We start from the raw sequence: 23,203 nt of genomic DNA on the forward strand, positions 1-23,203 counted from the left end.
TGCTCATACTGTGATCACTGTGTGCTCATACTGTGGTCACTGTGATGTCACTGCGCACTCACTGTGTGCTCATACTCTGGTCACTGTGTGCTCATTCTGTGGTCACTGTGATGTCACTGCGCACTCACTGTGTGCTCATACTGTGAGATCACCATATAACACCACTATGCAATAATGGTGTTAGTTCACTGTTATCTAAAATGATTCAGTTAACTCAAACTTTTACACCCACATTCTTTATTTCCATAAATAAAAACAATCAAACAAAAAGTCAGCTTTTTCCTTTATTTGGTTTCCTTTTCAGCCTGGTGTTGGCGTTGGACAAAAAAATTTCTACTTGGCGAATACATTCCGCGTCTGGTGTTGTTCTGGTGGTTACTTTTAGCTTCTTCACCTCTATTTCATTTTGTTTGTGAAAACACCTGACACATTCTAAAAACACAAAGAGCAAGGTGTTAACATTACAATTTCTATAGCAGCATCCAGATGCACAAACCAAAACTTAAACACTTACTTTTCAAACATGTCAGGAGCACAGGTGGCAACACCTTCTTCCCATCTTTCCCCGTTCTGTTATACAGACAGAGAACATTGTCTGACGCTATGCTTTTTAAAGCCTGTCTCACCATCTCACCTATATTGGAGCTGCCGTGAGTATGGATGAGATGGTGTACCTGACAAAAACATACATAATATTGTCATGATTAAAATATACCAGGCTTCAACATTTCTTTTACATGGTATCTGCTGCAAAAAAATAAAAAAATAAAACTGTGGCTTTGTTGTAAAAAATAAACGCTAAATTTATATAGTAGTACTAACATAAAGCTCTCGATAATTTTTGTCTTCTTCAAGCCTCTGACAGAAGGCTTCAAACGTTTCAAAGCTGGAGCACTGTTGTTGTTTAAAAAGTTCCTCATGGGCATCTTCTTCTGCCCGCTTCATGAGAACAGACTTAACTTTTGCCAAGTCATTCATGATGACAGCTTGTCTCTGTTCCAGCATTTGAATTTGTTGGAGTATCTTAGTATTCAGATCTGAAAAATTGTAAAGTTAGATTGTTATATAGCAAAGGATTGTTGTCTGTATATATAAATAATGTCTAATTGATATATCACATACCAAACAATTTCTCCATGGTGACTTTGCATTTTGTTTCCTTCCCTGTTATCAAAATTACATACATAAGGTCAGTGAAATTGTATTTATCTAAATCAGTTATATTGTTTCTATATTTATTTTTCTACATCAATTAAACCGTTTTTTCCCTGATCGTTTTATCCACAATGCACATGTAGGTGGTTCACTTTAATTGTGGGGACATTTGGTACAATGTAAAAAAAACACGCGCACGCACACACGCGCACACACGCACGCACACGCACGCACACACACGCACACGCACACGCACACGCACACAATAAATTATATTAAATTATAACTCACCTAAAGAAGCAGAGCTTTTGGGATGATCATCCTCATGCATTGCCACATTTCCCTGAAGAGTATCTGTGAGAGTCATGACACAACATTCTCTTATAAGGTACCTTGTGATGTGTTTGCATGTGTTAAAGGGAATATCTATTGTCTCACCTAAGAATACTGGGTTGGGCTGGCTTGAGTTTAAATAACTGTCATCAGGGCTTCCATTGTTATCATCCAGACAGTCACCTGAACAATGTGAATTAGAATGATCAAATTAGCTTAACCAGATTCAATTTAAGAGAAAAAGTGTTTCATACTCACCCGATGTTTTGACACACAGAGCTTTCTGAATAAGTGGACTCTTGACTACTTTCAAGAAAAGACATAAGACATTCAAAATCTGCAAATAAAATTATAAAGCTGATTCTGCTAAGTTCCTTAGATAAGTTAAAACACAAGCTTACCATGGTATCTGGGAGTTTTGGCCAGCTGAACATTCTTTGTCTTCAGTCCAACTCGCTTCATTGCATTTCTTGACTTCTTTAAATGCACATCATCTGTTTATCACATTAAAATTAGTATGATCACCTAATCTTTTGCCATAACAAACCTTGTATACACATGTCAAGTCATGTGATGTTGTTGAAGATCATGAAAGTCTGAGAGGAAGATATAGAAGTAAGTGGCTTAATGTACATCAATACATGAATGCATGGGTTTTCTAACCGGGGTCAGGGGACCCAAAACATTGTAAGGGTCTTCATAAAATTCATAAAAAACATAAATATTAATATATTCAAACATTGTTACAGTCACATTTTTAAGTTCTTGATAGAGACATTTAAGTGTTTATATTTGGGGTTTTTTATCTGTAGTATGGGATTTGTATTTCTTTGTAAAACAGAATTCTTTGTAAAGCTTCTATAAAACTAATAAATTTGAACTAAAAATGTTTATCTTCAGGTTTACATGTCCAACATTACTCCTTAGCTAAAGGTTCATCATATATGGTGGGTTTTGGCAATATAAAGTGTAAAAACCTCTGCATAGTAACACATTATACACACCATTAATACATGAATTTATCTTTTGAATATGTGTGTATATGTTTAAATCACCTGAGACATCAGAGCTTGTGGGCTTGGGATCATCCTCATCTTTTTTCCCACTTCTCTGAAGAGTATCTTTAAAGATAGATCATGCAGAAGAAAAATATTTTATATTAAATAAAAGTTTAGTTAAAAAGTTAAAACACTGTCACACTGAACTTTCTGAATGAGCTGAATATTGACTAATGTTCAAAAGAAGAAAAAAACAAACTAATAAAAAATGGATTGAAAAAACATAAAAGCGCTTTAGCAAGTTCAAAGTTCTACATCAAAGTTAAAACAGGCTAACCATGGTATATAGGAGGTTTGGGCAGTGGGACATTTCTTGACTTCAGACCAGATTGCTTCACTTCATTTCCTGACTGCTTCAAGTTCATATCATCTGTTTAGTACATAAAAATAAAGAATGATCACAGAGTTATGGCTAAATTGTTTTCTGCATACCAATCATTTCAATATATACAGACCTTCACAGGAAGATGTCTCTGAATTGATGTCACTTTCATTACAGAGCTTATTTTTCCTTTTTCTCTTCTCACGTAATTCCACAACTGCAGGGTCTGTCATTGAATAAGTAATTGAGTCCTCTGCTGCTGAGACCCCCGTTGTGTAATCTGAGATGTATTGATTTGCTTGATCATAGTCTCCTGTAAGTGGTAAATTTATGTATACTATGTGTATAATGGAAATTCAGTCAACTATTTATTCATCATTGAATACATAAATATATTATGATTAGTAAATGTATAAGACCACCTATCATAATATTGAGAAAAAAATCTTCCAGAAATGTTAAATACTTATGTAAAACTAAAATTGTGATTGTCTTATATTAAGCACAACAACTTGAATTTGTGTTCTTATACCCACATTTCAGCATCACATTCATTTTCAATTCAAATGCACCATTATTGCAACTTCTTACCAATTGATGGTCCAACGATCTTCACAATGTCATAAACCTTCCAGTTAGGGTTTGGTGGAGAATTGTTTTTAATGTTTGAGAGTGATGATGTCCATCGACACTTCAATGTTCCATTGTCATCAAAAATCCAACTGATTGGTACAACAGATGTCTGTCCATCACCGAATAAACAAATTCGATACTGAAAGACGCACACACACACACACACACACACACACACACACACACACACACACACACACACACACACACACACACACACACACACACACACACACACACACACACACACACACACACACACACACACACACACACACACACCTTAATTTTTGTTTCCAAATCCTAACAGGCCAAAAAGAACTTCTGTATTAGTAAAACATTATATGAAACACATAAATCTTTTACACATTTTTTTAGTTTGAGAGGACAACCTTAGCCACTCTCACTGATTACTGTATTTGATAATTGTTTAAGAAGTCTTCTTTGGACAATTGTTGTGCATCCTAAAGAAAGTGTGTATCATAAAGTACTTTAAACTACACTTTTGTAGATCTACACTTTACATTCTTAATGATGTAGTGTTGCATCTGATGTCTGGGTAAAGTTGCTTGTTATGTTAATAAGAGGATGAATGTCAGTCACTTTGAGTTTTGGTAAATGGGAAGTGACGTTGAAGCTTTTAACATAAAACAGCTACAGTTCTGCAGATAGAAGTTGTTGTTAAAAAACTAGTCATATAGCGTGGTGAAATAAGGCTTTTTATCTTTAATATGAGTATCTAAGAGTAGGCGTACTTCATCTTTTTATCCAAAGAGCAATGATAGTTTGAATGAGCAACCAGTGCAGCATTCTTGCTTACTGTTGTTTTACAGCGCTTGTTAATTATTGAAATATAAGTATAAATAAAAAAAAATTATATATTGAAATATAAAGTTAGTAATGTTGTAATGATCTGACTTAACAGGCCTAACAATTCACAAATACTGATATGCAAACTAGCTGCAGCTAGCAATTTTGGTGTGATTACTGAAGGTAAAAGGGCTGGTGCACATGTAGCATGTGTGAGCAGTACTCTGCTAAAAAAAAAAAAAAAAAGACCAGACCACATTGCACATCTAAAAGTTTGTAAATAGGCCACTCACCATTTCTGCGGTGTAACAATACCATGCACAACTTTTTCTTCTTCTTTACATGTTTTATGGTGGTTGGAAGACCAGCTTAGATGGTGCATTTACCACCGCCAACTGGACCGGAGTGTGAAGCATTCACAATGAGCTCACGCTTTACACACATGCTGAGGATCACAGTATGAGAATCAGATGAACTCACAATGAGCTCACGCTTTACACACATGCTGAGGATCACAGTATGAGGATCAGATGAACTCATGTTGAGCTCACGCTTTACACACATGCTGAGGATCACAGTATGAGGATCAGATGAACTCACCTTGAGCTCACGCTTTACACACATGCTGAGAATCACAGTATGAGGATCAGATGAACTCACCTTGAGCTCACGCTTTACACACATGCTGAGGATCACAGTATGAGGATCAGATGAACTCACAATGAGCTCACGCTTTACACACATGCTGAGGATCACAGTATGAGGATCAGATGAACTCACAATGAGCTCACGCTTTACACACATGCTGAGGATCACAGTATGAGGATCAGATGAACTCACAATGAGCTCACGCTTTACACACATGCTGAGGATCACAGTATGAGGATCAGATGAACTCACCTTGAGCTCACGCTTTACACACATGCTGAGGATCACAGTATGAGGATCAGATGAACTCACCTTGAGCTCACGCTTTACACACATGCTGAGGATCACAGTATGAGGATCAGATGAACTCACCTTGAGCTCACGCTTTACACACATGCTGAGGATCACAGTATGAGGATCAGATGAACTCACAATGAGCTCACGCTTTACACACATGCTGAGGATCACAGTATGAGGATCAGATGAACTCACCTTGAGCTCACGCTTTACACACATGCTGAGGATCACAGTATGAGGATCAGATGAACTCACAATGAGCTCACGCTTTACACACATGCTGAGGATCACAGTATGAGGATCAGATGAACTCACCTTGAGCTCACGCTTTACACACATGCTGAGGATCACAGTATGAGGATCAGATGAACTCACCTTGAGCTCACGCTTTACACACATGCTGAGGATCACAGTATGAGGATCAGATGAACTCACCTTGAGCTCACGCTTTACACACATGCTGAGGATCACAGTATGAGGATTGTGTGATGTCACTGTGATCATCGCATGATCTCACGTGTTGACTGGGTGAACACCACTCGGGTTCAGATCAGGGGGCTGTTCCTCCCAATCACGCCCCTCCAGGTTTCACTGTCATTGCCCACGTGGGCGTTGAAGTCCCCCAGTAGAACGACGGAGTCCCCAGTTGGAGCACGCTCCAGCACCCCTCCCAGGGACACCAAGATGGTCGGGTACTCTGCACTGCTGTTTGGACCGTAGGCACACACAACAGTGAGAGACCTATCCCCGAGCCGAAGCCGCAGGGAAACGACCCTCTCGTTCACCGGGGTAAACTCCAACACATGGCGGCAGAGCTGGGGGGCTATAAGCAAGCCCACACCAGCCCGCCGCCTCTCACCATGGGCAACTCCAGAGTGGTGAAGAGTCCATCCCCTCTCGAGAAGTGTGGTTCCAGAGCCCAAGCCGTGCGTAGAGGTGATTCCGACTATCTCTAGTCGGAACCTCTCAACCTCACGCACAAGCTCAGGCTCTTTCCCCACCAGCGAGGTGACATTCCATGTCCCAAGAGCTAGTTTCCGTGTCCAGGGATCGGGTCGTCTAGGCCCCCGCCTTCGACTGCTGCCCGATTCGCTTTGCACCGGCCCCTTACGGTCCCTCCCGTGAGTGGTGGGCCCACGGGAAGGTGTCCCCACGTCGCTCCTTTGGGCTGAGCCCGGCCGGACCCCGTGGGGGAAGGCCCGGCCACCAGGCGCTCGCATACGAGCCCCAACCCCAGGCCTGGCTCCAGGGTGGGGCCCCGGCTGCGCCATACCGGGCGACGTCACGGTCCTCCTTTTTTTTGGCATCATAAGGGTTTTTGAACTGCTCTTAGTCTGACTCGTCACCTAGGACCTGTTTGCCTTGGGAGACCCTACCAGGGGCATATAGCCCCGGACAACGTAGCTCCTAGGGTCATTCGGGTACTCAAACCCCTCCACCACGTTAAGGTGGCAGTTCATGGAGGAGTCAATGAATGCATGACATTTCAATCTTTTTCCATCATGTTTGGTTTCCATTTGTTTAGAATATTGCCAAGGGTATTCTGATGGTGGTTTGGAAAGTGAGAAATGCATTGGTAAGCTTTAAAGACACTTTAAAGACTTCTAACTATGTACAGTATGCAAATGAGTTCCACTGGAGAAAGGAGGGTGGGCCACACGGTGAGCCCCCTCTGATGCCAGCAGCCAATCGCAACACTGGAATGGAGAAGCACCAAATTGCAATCTCCTCCTATTCGGAAAAGGATAAAGGTACCCTTTCAACTGACACACCTTGTTCTGAGTTTCTCCTGGAGAGAGACAAACAGTTCACCAAGTTCTGAGTTTCTCCTGGAGAGAGACAAACAATTCACCAAGTTCTGAGTCTCCCTGCGAGGATGAGATTGTGACAGAGCAACAAGTTCTGAGTTTCTCCTGCAAGGATGAGACTGTGACAGAGCAACCAAGTTCTGAGCCTCTAGTTCATCCAGAGAGACAACAACAGATACGATCACGTTCTGAGCCTCCAGCCTGTGAGGAAAGAGACATTAACAACCACTACGTTCAGAGATCTAGTCCAGTGAGACGACTACAGCACGTCCCAAGTCTCCATGCCAGAGAGACAAAAGCGGATTGACCAAGTCCTGAGTGTCTGGCCCACAGAGACATTTGCAACAAGGTTAAGCTAAGGTTCCTTCGTCTGCGTGTTCCAGATTAAGGACCTTCTGCACCTACTTCAGGGCCTCATCTGCGTGTTCCAGATTTTAGGACCCTTTGGTGCTCCAGGAGATCAGCCTCCCACAGATCTTCGTGTTCAAGACTGTTGAAACGGATTCCAGCTCCTTTCCTACTGCATTGTCACCCAGCACAACCAGTGGAAGAAGTCACCGCCAAGGGACTGCTTACTCAACCAAGTGGAACGTAAATATCACTTAACCAAACCTCTTTCCAGAAACCATGCCATTGTTGTATATTAGTATATGATTTTCTAATTTACATTAGAGGTAATTTAACTGATGCTAGTTAAAGGGGTGGTAAAACACATTCTTTTGAAGGCTTGACTGTGTTTGTGGGGTGCACTGTAACATGTGTTCATGCTTCGTTTAAAAAAAAATTGCCTTATTTTTCATATATTTGACCCTTATTCTACACTGCTCTGTCCCTCCTTGTAAAACGGTCTGATGCTTTCCGGGTTGTATGAAGCCAGTCCCTCAAAAATACGCGATGGGCTCAGATTGGTTAGCTGGCCCAGTGTGTTGTGATTCGCTAAACGCCTAGTGCACGTATGTCGGAAACGTCACGCCCCATACCTGGAGGCTGTGCTTTGGTCAGTGTTAGAAACAACGGCGTCAATAAAACCATACCAATCTGAGCCCGAATCAGACCCAGAACATTTGAGTGAAGATGATCGAGCAGAACCTGTTCAGTCCTCAAGAGTAAAGACTGCGGATCTATAATGATCGCTACTGAATGGCACTTTAACTTTTGTATTTTTAGAACGATTATAGCCAAATATCTGTCACAAGAACTAACCCAAAACAAACACTAAGCACTGGCTTAAACTAGTAAGTTAGCCAAATCACACACAGAACCATGTTTAGCATGCCTGTAGATAAACAATACATAAAAGCTCTAATCAAAGAATCATTTACACTAATGCCAGGTTCGCTGTTGAGATTTTAACGTTAGTGTTTGTAACGATAGGTGTTCGTCGGATAACGTTAAGTATGAATGAGCATTTAACAGACTGGTTTGCAGAACAGCGTTGTCATCTGTTTACTTCCTTGCTACAACCTATTACAGGAAAACACATCGATGAAAAATAAATCAGACTTACAGGTTGTGGCCCGTGAACAGCTTCTGTTTGTAAATCCAGCTTTCAGGACAAGCCGTTGTGCATATCCTGTATTGAACTCGCGAAGTTTGTGGAAGTTTGTGTTGTCCTCCGTGAAATGTGCAGCGCGCGTCATGCATCCACGCACCGGCAGTGTTTTTTTCACGCAGCTGACGTTGTGCAAATCTGGCATTGAAATCGCGAAGACGGTGGATGTTCTCCTCCGTGGATGTGCTGCAGGGAGCCTGATTCCCCGCTGACTCAAACACACGTGCCTATAACATGTTTTATTTTAAACGCTCTGCAACGCACCCCCGTCCCTATGAAGGCTGAACAGAGCAAGTACCCCAGACCTGCAATCCGGATGAAAATAACAGCGTTTCCTTGGCATCGCGGCAACAACACTCCAGCCTACTATACCACAACAGCGCCGCGATACAAAATGGCCTCACCCCCCCTTATTTCATATTCCCCGGAGGAGGGGTTTATGTAAATATTGGGCCTGGTGATGTCAGCAAAACCTGGGTGAATGTGTAGTAGTCCCTAGCGGCCGTTTGCTGTAGTCCTTAGAAACTGATTTCTTTAAAAGCAAATATCTCCCTTTGCTTTAAACTTTGAACGTTGTAACTTTGCAGATGTTGTTTATGCTCAAGCAGCAACATTACACGTTAGCTAAAGTTAGAATAGTGAAATCGTGGTTTACCACCCCTTTAATAACAAATAATCTTTAATGTATTTGTTTGATGCATAATAAGGTTCTTCACCTTAGTTTCAGAGAAACAACAGTTTATCTTTATAATGCAACTCTTCCATAGCCACACTCAACTTAATCACATGTATTTTATGTATCTTATGCACTTTATTCCTTTATCATTCAATGTATTCATTTAGTAGTTGTGTTAGTTATTCTTGTTTATCTTTTGTTAATAAAATCTGTTTTATTACAATTGTGTCTTACTTGTGCTGATAATACAGAAGAGGCTCTACAAGTTAGAAATCTCACCAATCTTTCAGATAAATCAGCTGACCAACTCTCCCCACTTTACATTCAATCTAAAATGATTGAACAACCTCCTGTGTGGAGTGTTCTCATAGAGCCCAGGTAAAAGACCTTGACTAGTGTCCCAAACTAAGAGAGGGGGAAGGTGGTCATCTGATGTACTCATAACCACACCTTAAGTGACGTGTGATCCAAAAATCACAATGTCAGTGGTGACGTGAGTACCAATCACTACCTTACTTATCGTCCTTGGATGGACGAAGGTAAAATCACTATATAATTGGCGTCCCTTGTTTGGGCCCAAAAGTGAAATTATTACATAAAAATAATAAATATTACTATTACAATAACATTCATTATTAAATTTAAATAGAGCATTTAAGAATAAATATAACAGTATAATAATAATAATAATGTTTTTATTTGACAGAAAACTAAAAAATTATGTGTTACCTGTTAGTATGCAGACAGCCTATGACTAAAATCATTGGAAAGGTCTAAGGATTTATTATAAAAAACAATTATTATTATACAAATCTGTGCTTTTTATCTGTGATATCAAGTCTATGTCTTTAATATGAAATATGAGCCTCTTATGCATCCACTGTGGGGATTAAAACTCCTGTACATTGAAGAAAAACATATGGATTGTCATATAAATTTATTTAGAGAGAAGTTTTATTTTTCCTATTTTCTGCCCAAAAGTTTCATTTACATTTTACATTTACATTTATGCATTTAGCAGACGCTTTTATCCAAAGCGACTTACAACTTGGGGGTACAATAAGCACCCCCACCCCCAATAAGTTTCATTCATACTGGAGAACAGAGGGCGCCCTCGAGCAGAAACGTCACATTTGCCAGTTTTCAGGAAATCCCTAATGTGACGCTCATGCTGTATGCTGAATAAAACGAAGATAGAAATGCTTTGACTGATTAAACATGAAGATAATACTTCTGCGACAAGATATGGTGTATTTGAGTTCTTCAAGCCTTCTCGGGTATTTTCATAATAATAAAAGTATGCAGTGCTGATTGACAATCTGTGATAAGAAGCCACATCAGCTTGACTGACAATATGAAGTGAGTTAAAACATGTTATTAAACGTTGTTGGACAACAGGTTTATGAATGCTTCGCATTACTAGTTTGTGTAGATGTTTGACACATGTTGCTCAAACTCGCAGTGCTTTCAGACGGAGCAGCGTTTACTCCTGATCACAGAGCTGCTCTTCACTGACACACTGGGCATTTATTTATTTAATTAAAATCGCAGCCTTTGCTCTTTCATAATCGCACATAAGCCAAATCGCGATTGTGGTTCGATTTCGATTAATCGTGCAGCCCTAGTGGAGATGATAGTGGACTTCAGGAGGAACAGCCCAGCTCTCCCCCCACTCACCATCATGAACAGCACTGTGGAAGCAGTGGAGTCATTCAGGTTCCTGGGCACTACCATCTCTCAGGACCTGAAGTGGGACAATCACATTGACTCCATTGTGAAAAAGGCCCAGCAGAGACTGTACTTCCTTCGTCAGCTGAGGAAGTTCAACCTCCCACAGGAGCTGCTGATTCAGTTCTACTCGGCTGTCATTGAGTCTGTCTTATGCTCTTCCATCACTGTCTGGTTTGGTTCAGCTACCAAATCTGACATCAGGAGACTACAACGCACAATACGGACTGCAGAAAGGATTATTGGTGCTCCCCTGCCAACCCTCCAGGACCTGTACTCTTCCAGAGGAAGAGAGCAGGGAAAATCATCACAGACTCCGCTCACCCTGGACACCTCCTGTTTGAACTGTTACCGTCAGGACGGCGAGTCCGATCACTGGCCACTAGAACATCTAGGCACAGGAACAGTTTCTTCCCACAGGCCATTTCTCTCTTGAACAGTTAAATATCCCCAAAGGCATATGCCTGTAAGTGTAATACTCAGGGGCGGGGCCAGAGGGGGGGCCTGGGGTGGCCACCCCCAAAATGTAATTGGCCACCTCAAGTTTCTTAACTAAAACTAATATTTTACAGTGCATTGATTTATTTATATTTAATTTTAGGCATGCAATTGGCCACTGCACTCATCCCCATGTTGTTGCTGTGGTTGTGGAGCGCCTCCACACTGGGGAGGAACCACTCTACCGTGACGTGTTGTTATCGGAGTAAATAGTGGGCGCAAACGGACGGCGAAGTGCGGTGGTTGGTTTCTCTGCTTTAAAGCCTATAAAAAATCATTTGCGCACAAAAATAAACTAAAACTAAGCCAATTCAGGAGCCGGAAGACGCGAATGAGAAGTCGCGCGTGCTGTGAGAAGATTGTGTGTGTGCGCTCATCCGAAGTGTGCAACCCGCATCTCAGATGCGCACATATTGAGTTCTCTTTCAAGTCTTGCGCTTAAACAGACAAATTCACACAAAAATTGTCAACATGACCGTCTTGAGTATTCTAGCAAACTAATATTCCTGCTGTCTGTGTTTTTAATGTTAATCAAACAACAAAAGACAAGGACATCACTCACTGCTCTAGGTTTTGTAACTTTAATAACAATCTTTCATTTATACAGTCAAATATGCAATGCTATTTTACATTTGATTGCTGATATCCAATGTCTGTACCTGAGAACTAATGTTAGACCTACCAGATAAACCTGAAAAGCACTGTTTATTTTATGAGTATCTTTGCTCTGATTGTATTTATTTGTGCTGTTGCATAGTCAGATTATTTGTTTTTATTTTCTTTATTTTTAATTGACAGTAGTTCTTTTGTCCCTGAATAGAGCACATACAGACTGACCCATAAATATGTTGTATTACATAAATATGTTGTATTACAGGGCCCCACTAATTATTCTAGAAATAAGATAACGAAGGTAATCTCTTTTGCTGTATATTTTGATGTTTCGAATGCATACTCCTACATGTTTTAACATTTATGAACTATCATCTATGTGCCCTATACCATCACCATTCATATCTATGCAACCAATAAATAAATTACTACTAAAGTACAAAATTGTTTACAAAAAAAACAAATTTCTTCATGGATTTAGTCACTTAATTTTGCTCTCAAAATGCACCAGATTTATGCATTTAAATTTAAAATGAACAAAATTTTATTTTGGGGAGCACGCCCCGTGACCCCCTAGACTACCCAGCACAGTCTCACAAAATTCTGTGGGAAACAAAAATAATATATTTATAACTTAATATAAATATGAATAAACACTGCTACAGCTTCTTGTTGAGCTCAAATGCCTTTCTACTGTTGTCAATTATGTTGGTCCATCTTGTTTAAAACTATATACAACTATGATGGAAAAAATCTTGCTTGCATTGCATTTACCACAGCCCATGTGCTTCTACTACTGTTGAGTTATTTGTTATTTCATATCACATTTGAAGTTGCTAATTTTTAATTCATTTTCACGCAGAATAATAGGTTTGTTATCAATAATATACAGTATTATTACCTCCAGTGTAGGGCTATTTATACTGGTTCACTGTTTACATGTATTTAAATGTGCCACCCCTCTCTGAGTCTGTGCCCCAGCCGACCCACCCAGGTAAAAATGTCTAGAACCGCCCCTGGCAATACTCCCACTGTTTAGTGCAATATCTTCTAAACTCAGGTGATTATTTATATTTATTTATACTACTCACATACTGTAAATATGTTCATAATCTGTAAATGTTTATTCTGACTAAACGTAACTGTGACTTAGAATTTGGATTACTATGTTCTTGTTGTGTTTGTATTGTATATGTGACCTGGAAGCTTCAGCACTAAGAAAAATTCATGGTGTGTGCACGCACACTTATAATAAAGCAGACATCCCAACCTGAAAAAAGTCATTTCAGGGAGGTATCCCGAAGGTATCTCCCGGAGCTTCCGGGAGACTTGGGATGTCTGATAAAGCTCTTTCTGATTCTGATTTCTTTTTGTTATTTGTGGTTATTGTGATATTTGTTAAAGAAAATAAATCAATTTATAAACGTGTGTGTTTGATCTCTATTTTATGTTGCGGATTGAAACGAGCTGGCCGTAACAGAAGGCGAAAAGCAGGGTTCATACACATTTCTAACAATAAATTTCCATGGCTTTTCCATGACTTTTAAGAAAATATTCAGAATATTCCATGAAGGTCTGTGTATACATGTAACAAGAAAAATCCATGTTCAAATGTCAAATCACAGCCTTAAATCTTAACGAATTAACATAAATCTATATGGTTTCATACAAAAATAAATGCTGACACACCAGTAAAACGTTTAGATAAAATACTGTCTGACCCTAGCAATGGATTAACACACATCAATGGGAGGCAACAATGATAAATAAGTAAATAAAAGTGTCCAGTGACCCTGACTGTAACTTTACAAGGTGGCAGTGCCAGAGACAAACTTTTGGAATACAAAATTACAAAATACAAAATTGGGTAACTAAGAATATTTTAAAACAGCTTTGCCTCCTAGTATTTACCATTCATCTCATTGGAAAACCATCAATCATTAATCATTAACATGATTTCCAAGAGCATTTTATTTATTTATAAGAGCAATCTTGAATTATTACCTTTGTTGTCATTTGTCAAATACTTAAATTTAACCAGTTACTTAAATCAATCAGAATACTAGACTTTACACACTCAAGATGGCGCAGAGGATGGCTGCTGCGTCGCGAGCTCCATTACTACATTGCAGTTTTTGTTTGTTCTGTTTATAGTTTTTGTGTTTTTTGTCTTGGATGTTGTCTGCCTTACTGCGTACGATAGACAGACACTTTTGGATATTGGTTCGACAATCGCACACCGAAAACCGGACTTTAAATTCTTCAGTGACGACCCGCTGTTTACAAACATGGCAGCGGAGCCCTTTGTCTGGGCAGTCCGACCACGGAAACACAGCCGGAGAAGGGGAAGAAGAGCCGGCGTGCTCATCAGAGTAAGACGCCGCGCAAACCGACCCCTACTTCCCAGTATTTTACTGGCAAATGTTCAGTCTCTGGACAACAAACTCTGCGAGCTGAGAGCACGGATCTCTTTCCAACAAGACACGAGGGACTGCTGCATTATCAGTATGCCTTATGCCTGCATTATCTGCCTTACAGAAACTTGGATGTCTGCTGAGATTCCAGATTCGGCCATTGAAACCACAGGGTTCTCCGTGCATCGAATGGACAGAGAAAAAGATCTCTCAGGGAAAAGCAAAGGCGGGGGTGTATGTTTTATGATCAACAGATCCTGGTGTGATCAGAGGAACGTACATTCTATCAAGTCTTTCTGTTCTCCTGATCTGGAACTTCTCATGGTTCTGTGTCGACCATTCTGGCTACCGAGGGAATTCACAGCGGTCATCATCACAGCTGTGTATATTCCCCCACAAGCCGACACAGACCGGGCACTAAAGGAACTGTATAGGACAGTGAGTGAGCAGGAAACCGCGCATCCTGAGGCTGCGTTTATTATGACCGGGGACTTTAACAAAGCCAACTTCAAACGCATTGCACCTAAATACCACCAACATGTTAGCTTCAACACGCGAGGGAACCGTGTTTTGGATCACTGTTACTCTCCCTTCCGGGATAGCTACAAGTCCCTCCCGCGCCCACCATTTGCCAAATCGGACCACTCTTCCGTTCTCCTTCTGCCCGCTTACAGGCAGAGACTGCAACAGGAAGCACCCGCCCTCAGAACCATCCAGTGCTGGTCGGACCAATTAGACTCTATGCTACAAGACTGTTTTGATCACGCGGACTGGGAGATGTTCCGGTCGGCCTCTGATGACGACATCGAGGTCTACGCTGATAGCGTAACGTGTTTCATCAGGAAGTGCGTAGAAGACGTTGTTCCGACCAAAACAATTCGGCTGTACCCTAACCAGAAGCCGTGGTTAAATGGGGATGTTCGCGCGGCACTCAATGCGCGGACCTTCACTTTTAACTCCGGTAATGCGGAGGAGCATAAACAAGCAAGTTATGCCCTCCAGAAAACCATCAGAGCAGCAAAATGCCAGTACAGGGACAAGATTCAAATCAAATCAAATCAAATCACTTTTATTGTCACTCAACCATATACACAAGTGCAACAGTTGGTGAAATTCTTAGGTGCAGTTCCGAGCAACATAGCAGTCATGACATGACATGTACAACATTTAAAGCAACATCAGATTACACATCTAATGCGCCCACAATTACTCACAGCACAGTACACTCTACAATAAACAATAAATAATTTACACAATGTGAGTGTAGTTCTCACAGCTTTAAACAATATACACATACTTACAATATACATATACTTTAAACAATATACACTAAACATACATTAAACAATATACATTAAGCTATAATAATAATAATAATATACAATGTACAGTATACAATATTATTCACAGTAGAGATCCAATGTACAATAGATGCTATATGATAAATAAATGTGTATATAATGTGTGTGTATCCACAGTGGGTTGTGCTTAGTGATATTTGTCCAGTGTGTGTTATGATCCTGATGGGTCAAGAGTTAAGGAGTCTAATTGCTTGTGGGAAGAAGCTGTTCTGGAGTCGGCTGGTGCGTGTTCTGATGCTGCGGTAGCGTCTGCCTGATGGCAGCAGTGAGAGCGGCCCATGGCTCGGGTGGCTAGAGTCTCTGATGATCCTCTGAGCTCTCTTCACACATCGCATGGCATAGATGTCCTGGAGGGAGGGAAGCTCACCTCCGATGATGCAGCTGGCCGTGCGCACTACCCTTTGCAGGGCTTTGCGGCTGCGGGCGGTACTGTTGCCGTACCAGGTGGTGATGCAGCCAGTCAGCAGGCTCTCTATGGTGCTGGTGTAGAAGCGTGTGAGGATGTGGCGGTTCATTCCAAACCTCCTCAGTCGTCGTAGGAAGAAAAGGCGTGGTTGAGCCTTCTTCACAACGGCCTCGGTGTGGACGGACCATGAGAGTTCCTCTGTGATGTGGACACCGAGGAACTTGAAGCTGCTGACTCTCTCCACCGGTGCTCCATTGATGATTCTTTCTGTCTAGTGTGTTAAAGACGCAAGATGCAAAAGAAACGGATGAGGAGGGGTCATGGCGGATGGCGGCAGGCTCCGGCCTCAAGCTTCTCCGCTCCCCCATGGACGACAGCCGCCCCTCTACAACTCAGGCGGCCGGCAGCGAGTTCGTCCACCCCCCTGGCAAGTCACTCCAACCCACCGGCTCGAGTGTCCATGGCGGCAGACTCTGCTCAGCTGCTCGCTGGGACCACGGATTCCCCACAACGGCGAGGGCTCTTTGACAGCGCATTCCTCCAGAGTTTCTTTACATTTAAATAATAAGCTTTAATACCTACATCTATAAAAATACATTTTACATTTATTTAAATTCTCTTTTAAATCATAGTAATAACAGTGTAAGGTGTAAAGATATAACATGTTTTACTTATACACTGAATTCATGAGTGTACACATTATTATCTAAAACATTAAATATATCTTTCATGGTAAAAATATTAATTTCTAAGAATCATAAAGGTGTCTTATGCATTTGCAATTAATGGGGGCTAATTTTGAAGCTATATTTTGACAAAGATACCCTATTTCCCTAATCCATAAAAAAAAAAAAAACGATATCCTTAAATGTGATTTATAAAATAATGAATAAAATTCTATTGTTGCCATAGACACGCTACTGTACACATTAACCCAAGGAGTTTTAAAACAATGGATACAATAGAAATGGATAAGGAAAACAAAAAAGAAAGCCAAATTAGACAGAGGAGAAGTGTATACTTGATCAATCAATTAATAAATCAATCATAATCATTACAAAAAGTAATTATCAAGCGCCTAATGGTGTGTGCACACCAAAAGTGAAGTGACTTACAAAACACTTATTTCCATCATCAAACATGTTGGGGATAACTACTATTGCTACTCTGTTGTGGAAGTCACAAATATTTGTTCAACTTGTGCAGGAGGTGCAATTGAGGGGAAAATCACACACTTGCGGCAAACGCGTCGCTCACTTTGTGTAATTCCATGGCATAAATGGATATGACGTTTTTGTAAGCGTTCCCAGGAATGCAGACCAAGTCTATAGGACTATAAAAGTCTATAAAAACACATATTGGTTACACTTTATTTCGATAGTCCACTTTAAACATTCTACTAACTATAAGTAACTTTGCAACTACATGTCAACTAACTGTCATTAGAGTATTAGTTGACTGTCAGTAAACTGGTAGGTTATGGTTAGGTGTTAGGGTTCGGGACCAAGACCAAGTCTATAGGAAACAATGATTTTATCCACATCTGAAAAACAAATATTTCAGGGAAGAAATGGCTTGTAGTAGACTGACAGGTAAGAATACTTTACTGATATAAATCTTCATCTCCACATGCGCCATTGGAGAGATATTGAATACAAAGTCCCAATGAAAACAAAGATATTGTTTACCAAAGTCATTAAACACATGTTGAATATCCAGCAAACTATTTTAAAAGATTAATAATAAGAAACAAAATGGGCATGTCATATTAAGTGAAACAGTATGAAAATAAACCATGTTTTTTTTTGTTGTGTGTATTGATTACCATTTGAATAACCACAGTTATTCCATGGTTAAACTGGTTAAAAAACATGGAAGTGTAGCAAAAAGTTTTTGGTTACTATAATAACCATGTGTTTTTTGTTTGTTTTATTTGTAGTAAAATCATGGTTAATTTTTGTTAGGGTTGAGATGTGTTACTCTGAATGGACATGTTCCAGGCGCATGAGTATTGAGTTATTTACAACTTCAGAATACCTCAAAACAAGCGATTTGACAAATAAAGACAGAAATACAAATTAAATATACATAAAGGACATCAACATAAGCAGCTAATCATAAACAAGCTAATGTATACAGCGCTGCATGTCTAAAGACACGATAATCTCCTTTCAATGGCCATAAAAAAACTAATGCACATTATAACAGCGAAATATAATAAAGCATATCACACACACGATACTTTAAATCGACACACAACACCCGTGAAATGAACAAAACGATATGTTGTATGAAGCTGTAAAGTTTATCATCTGTGAAAGCAGCGATCGAGGCTCCACTGCGCGGCGTGACATCACAGGGCTCATGATGTCACAGTGCTACATTCCGAGCTACATTCCAGTGAACATTCCGAGCTGCGCCAGTATAAAAGTCAGCAGCAGCAACGTTCGCCCAGAATAAGTTACTTGATATCATAATATAAAGCACAAGCCTCTTCATTTACCTAATTTAGCTAAATTAAAATGGCTATCCCACTTGGATCCATATTGGTGGCGGATTGGCACCGCTGTGCAGACAGCAGAGAGTTCTTCAGCAAAATACTGCACAAGAAGACACGGCGAAAGTTTGGGCTCTTGGAGGCGCCGATGATGCCTCCTCATATGAATGTGGACATCGTTCGCTACAAGGTTCTTATCTCGGGTAAAACTGGAGTCGGGAAGAGTGCTCTTGCTGCCCGTCTCGCTGGCCTCGATCTCCCCAAAATGCATTATGAGACCACAGGCATAGAGACAACAGTGGTCTTCTGGCCTGCGAGACTAAAGGACAGTGGCCGTGTGCTGTTTTTCCGCTTTGAGCTTTGGGACTGTGGGGAAAGTGCCATGCGAAGATTTGACCACATGTTACCGTCATGTAAGGAACAGGTGGATGCCATCCTTTTCCTGTTCTCCTTCACTGATCGAGGCTCCTTTGATGATCTTTCGAATCAGAAATCACGGATCACAGAATCTTCAGATCCAGTGGTTAAATTGGTGGTTGGCACCAAATTTGACTTATTTATGCACACAGACGTGACAGAGAGTGACATAACACATTTTCAAGAGGTGTGGGGTCTTCCGGTCTTCCGAGTGGGAGGTGATGTGAGTGCGGGGCTTGGTGAAGTAGCGCCTCTCCTAAATGCCCTTGCAGAACATCTGTGGCACCAGGACTGTATGGCTGCTTCATCTGTCTCCATCTCCCCACAGGCTGCTCTCAGAGAAACGGGCTCAGAGATCATTGTATAGCTTGTGTGTATTGTAGATCAATTTCACATGTGTTGGTCAGTATAAGGCCAAATTTATGGATGGACTATGCTGCTATGGAAATACTATACATAACAGAGAATAAAAAAAAAAAGTCAGCAGCAGCGAAGACTTTCACTCGATCAGCAGCCAAACACTGGACATCTGCTTTTACCATGAACACTAGAGCACTGTCTCCTACTGGAGCAGCTATGGAGAACAGCTCAACAGGTGAATATATCTCAGAGTCATATTTTCACACATAAGGTTTTTAAACACAAGAAATATATAGTCATATGAGGATCATGTTACATTGGGAAGAGGAAAACACCAAACTTGGTCAAAGTATTTAATTGAAAAGCTGACAAACTACAGCTTAGTATATAGGTTTTACAACCCCAAATCAGAAAAAGTTGGGACAGTATGGAAAACGCAAATAAAAAACAAAAGAAGTGATTTCTAAATTTACTTTGACTTGTATTTCATTGCAGACAATATGAACACAATATTTCATGTTTTTTTTGGTCAACTTCATGTCATTTGTAAATATGCATCCTTTCTTGTCATTCAGACCTGCAACACATTTAAAAAAAAGTTGGGACAGGAGCAATTTAGGGATAGTAATGAGGTAAAATGGTTAAATAATGATGTGATTTGAAACAGGTGATGTCAACAGGTGATTGTAATTATGATTTGGTACAAAAGCAGCATCCAAGAAAGGTCTAATCCTTTAGGAGCAAAAATGGGCCGAGGATCGCCAGTTTGCCAACAAATACGTGAGAAAATTATTGAAATGTTTAAAAACAATGTTCCTCAAAGAAAGATAGGAAGAGATTTGGATATTTCACATTCAACAGTGCATAACATAATTAAAAGATTCAAGGAATCTGGAGGAATTTCAGTGCGTAAAGGACAAGGGCGCAAGCCTAAGCTGAACAACCGTGATCTCCGATCCCTCAGGCGGCACTGCATCAAGAATCGTCATTCATCTATAAGCGGTATCACCACATGGGCTCAGGACTACTTTGGCAAACCTTTGTCAAGTACCACAATACGTAGTTACATCCACAAATGCCAGTTAAAACTGTACTGTGCCAAAAGGAAGCACTATGTTAACAGTGTCCAGAAGCGCCGTCGACTTCTCTGGGCTCGGAGGCATCTGGGATGGACCATCACACAGTGGAAACGTGTACTGTGGTCAGATGAATCAGTATTTCAGGTATTTTTTGGGAGGAATGGACGCCGTGTGCTCCGGACCAAAGAAGAAAAGGATCATCCAGACTGTTACCAGCAACAAGTCCAAAAGCCAGGGTCTGTCATGGTATGGGGTTGTGTCAGTGCCCTTGGCAAAGGTAACTTGCACTTCTGTGAAGGCACCATTAATGCTGAAAAGTACATAGAGATTTTGGAGCATAATATGCTGCCTTCAAGAAGACATCTTTTCCAGGGACGTCCATGCATATTTCAACAAGACAATGCAAAACCACATTCTGCACACATTACAAAGTCCTGGCTGTGGAGGAAGAGGGTACGGGTACTTGACTGGCCTGCCTGCAGTCCCGACCTGTCTCCAATAGAGAATGTGTGGAAGACCCCGTACTGTTGCCCACCTTAAGACTTGTTTGCAGGAAGAATGGGACAAAATTACACCTGAAACACTTCATCACTTGGTGTCTTCAGTCCCTAAACGTCTCTTAAGTGTTGTGAAAAGGAATGGCAACATTACAAAGTGGTAAATGCTTTACTGTCCCAACTTTTTTTTTAAATGTGTTGCAGGTCTGAATGACAGGAAAGGATGCATACTTACAAATGACATGAAGTTGACCAGACAAAACATGAAATATTTTGTGTTCATATTGTCTGCAATGAAATACAAGTCAAAGTAAATTTAGAAATCACTTCTTTTTTTTTTTTTTTTGCGTTTTCCATACTGTCCCAACTTTTTCTGATTTGGGGTTGTATTTCACTATGCAAAAAAGCTGACAGGAAATTAAATATACATTAACTACAGAATAAGCAGTTAATAATTCATTAGCCGTTTCTTTGCGTTAAAACAAAACAATTTACACTCTCCAAGCACAGCATCAATTTTGGCCACTACTGTATGTGTGTATATGTTTATAATTACAAATGAAATATTGTTTGTGACCCGTGCTGGCAAAATGAGTCGGGATGTGCACTCATTTTAAGGCTAAGTGAAAAATATTGATTTATTGAAAGATTGATCAATTTTGATTTGATTTTGCGGTTTAAAAAAAAATGAGTTCATTAAGCTCTCGTCTAGATATCCCAATGCTCCAAATAGCAATTCAACATCTAAAAGTGTCTTTATTTGTGCCTTTTCTGAGAGGAGTAGATTTTTTAAAGGGGTGGTAAAACACATTCTTTTGAAGGCTTGACTGTGTTTGTGGGGTGCACTGTAACATGTGTTCATGCTTCGTTTTAAAAAAAATTGCCTTATTTTTCATATATTTGACCTTTATTCTACACTGCTCTGTCCCTCCTTGTAAAACGGTCTGATGCTTTCCGGGTTGTATGAAGCCAGTCCCTCAAAAATACGCAGTGGGCTGAGATTGGTTAGCTGGCCCAGTGTGTTGTGATTCGCTAAACGCCTAGTGCACGTATGTCGGAAACGTCACGCCCCTTACCTTTATCGGAGGCTGTGCTTTGGTCAGTGTTAGAAACAACGGCGTCAATAAAACCATACCAATCTGAGCCCGAATCAGACCCAGAACATTTGAGTGAAGATGATCGAGCAGAACCTGTTCAGTCCTCAAGAGTAAAGACTGCGGATCTATAGTGATCGCTACTGAATGGCACTTTAACTTTTGTATTTTTAGAACGATTATAGCCAAATATCTGTCTCAAGAACTAACCCAAAACAAACACTAAGCACTGGCTTAAACTAGTAAGTTAGCCAAATCACACACAGAACCATGTTTAGCATGCCTGTAGATAAACAATACATAAAAGCTCTAATCAAAGAATCATTTACACTAATGCCAGGTTCGCTGTTGAGATTTTAACGTTAGTGTTTGTAACGTTAGGAGTTCGTCGGATAACGTTAAGTATGAATGAGCATTTAACAGACTGGTTTGCAGAACAGCGCTGTCATCTGTTTACTTCCTTGCTACAACCTATTACAGGAAAACACATCGATGAAAAATAAATCAGACTTACAGGTTGTGGCCCGTGAACAGCTTCTGTTTGTAAATCCAGCTTTCAGGACAAGCCGTTGTGCATATCCTGTATTGAACTCGCGAAGTTTGTGGAAGTTTGTGTTGTCCTCCGTGAAATGTGCAGCGCGCGCGTCATGCATCCACGCACCGGCAGTGTTTTTTTCACGCAGCTGACGTTGTGCAAATCTGGCATTGAAATCGCGAAGACGGTGGATGTTCTCCTCCGTGGATGTGCTGCAGAGAGCCCAGCGCCTGATTCCCCGCTGACTCAAACACACGTGCATATAACATGTTTTATTTTAAACGCTCTGCAACGCACCCCCGTCCCTATGAAGGCTGAACAGAGCAAGTACCCCAGACCTGCAATCCGGATGAAAACAACAGCGTTTCCTCGGCATCGCGGCAACAACACTCCAGCCTACTATACCACAACAG

The 23,203-nt window shown here is 40.7% G+C and overlaps 2 protein-coding genes across 2 annotated transcripts; one reads left to right on the forward strand and one right to left on the reverse strand.

Moving 5' to 3' along the window:
* Positions 1-271: 271 nt before the first annotated feature.
* Positions 272-4,660, reverse strand: LOC307126326 (uncharacterized protein; the record flags this gene model as incomplete). Its single annotated transcript, XM_079816790.1, has 13 exons — positions 4,605-4,660; positions 3,460-3,640; positions 3,002-3,181; positions 2,824-2,916; positions 2,544-2,609; positions 1,890-1,982; positions 1,747-1,794; positions 1,594-1,671; positions 1,447-1,509; positions 1,123-1,164; positions 823-1,037; positions 515-674; positions 272-432 (listed from the first exon to the last, which is right to left on the reverse strand). The coding sequence occupies exons 1-13, from the start codon at positions 4,605-4,607 to the stop codon at positions 272-274; spliced, it is 1,383 nt and encodes a 460-aa protein (XP_079672916.1). The 5' UTR covers positions 4,608-4,660.
* Positions 4,661-18,833: 14,173 nt separating this feature from the next.
* On the forward strand, positions 18,834-19,592 carry LOC307126648 (ciliogenesis and planar polarity effector 2-like; the record flags this gene model as incomplete). Its single annotated transcript, XM_079817277.1, has 1 exon — positions 18,834-19,592. The coding sequence occupies one exon, from the start codon at positions 18,834-18,836 to the stop codon at positions 19,590-19,592; it is 759 nt and encodes a 252-aa protein (XP_079673403.1).
* Between the last annotated feature and the right edge of the window lie 3,611 nt (positions 19,593-23,203).

Source organism: Gobio gobio, assembly GCF_949357685.1.
Source record: "Gobio gobio genome assembly, chromosome: 5".
Classification (NCBI taxonomy): domain Eukaryota; kingdom Metazoa; phylum Chordata; class Actinopteri; order Cypriniformes; family Gobionidae; genus Gobio; species Gobio gobio.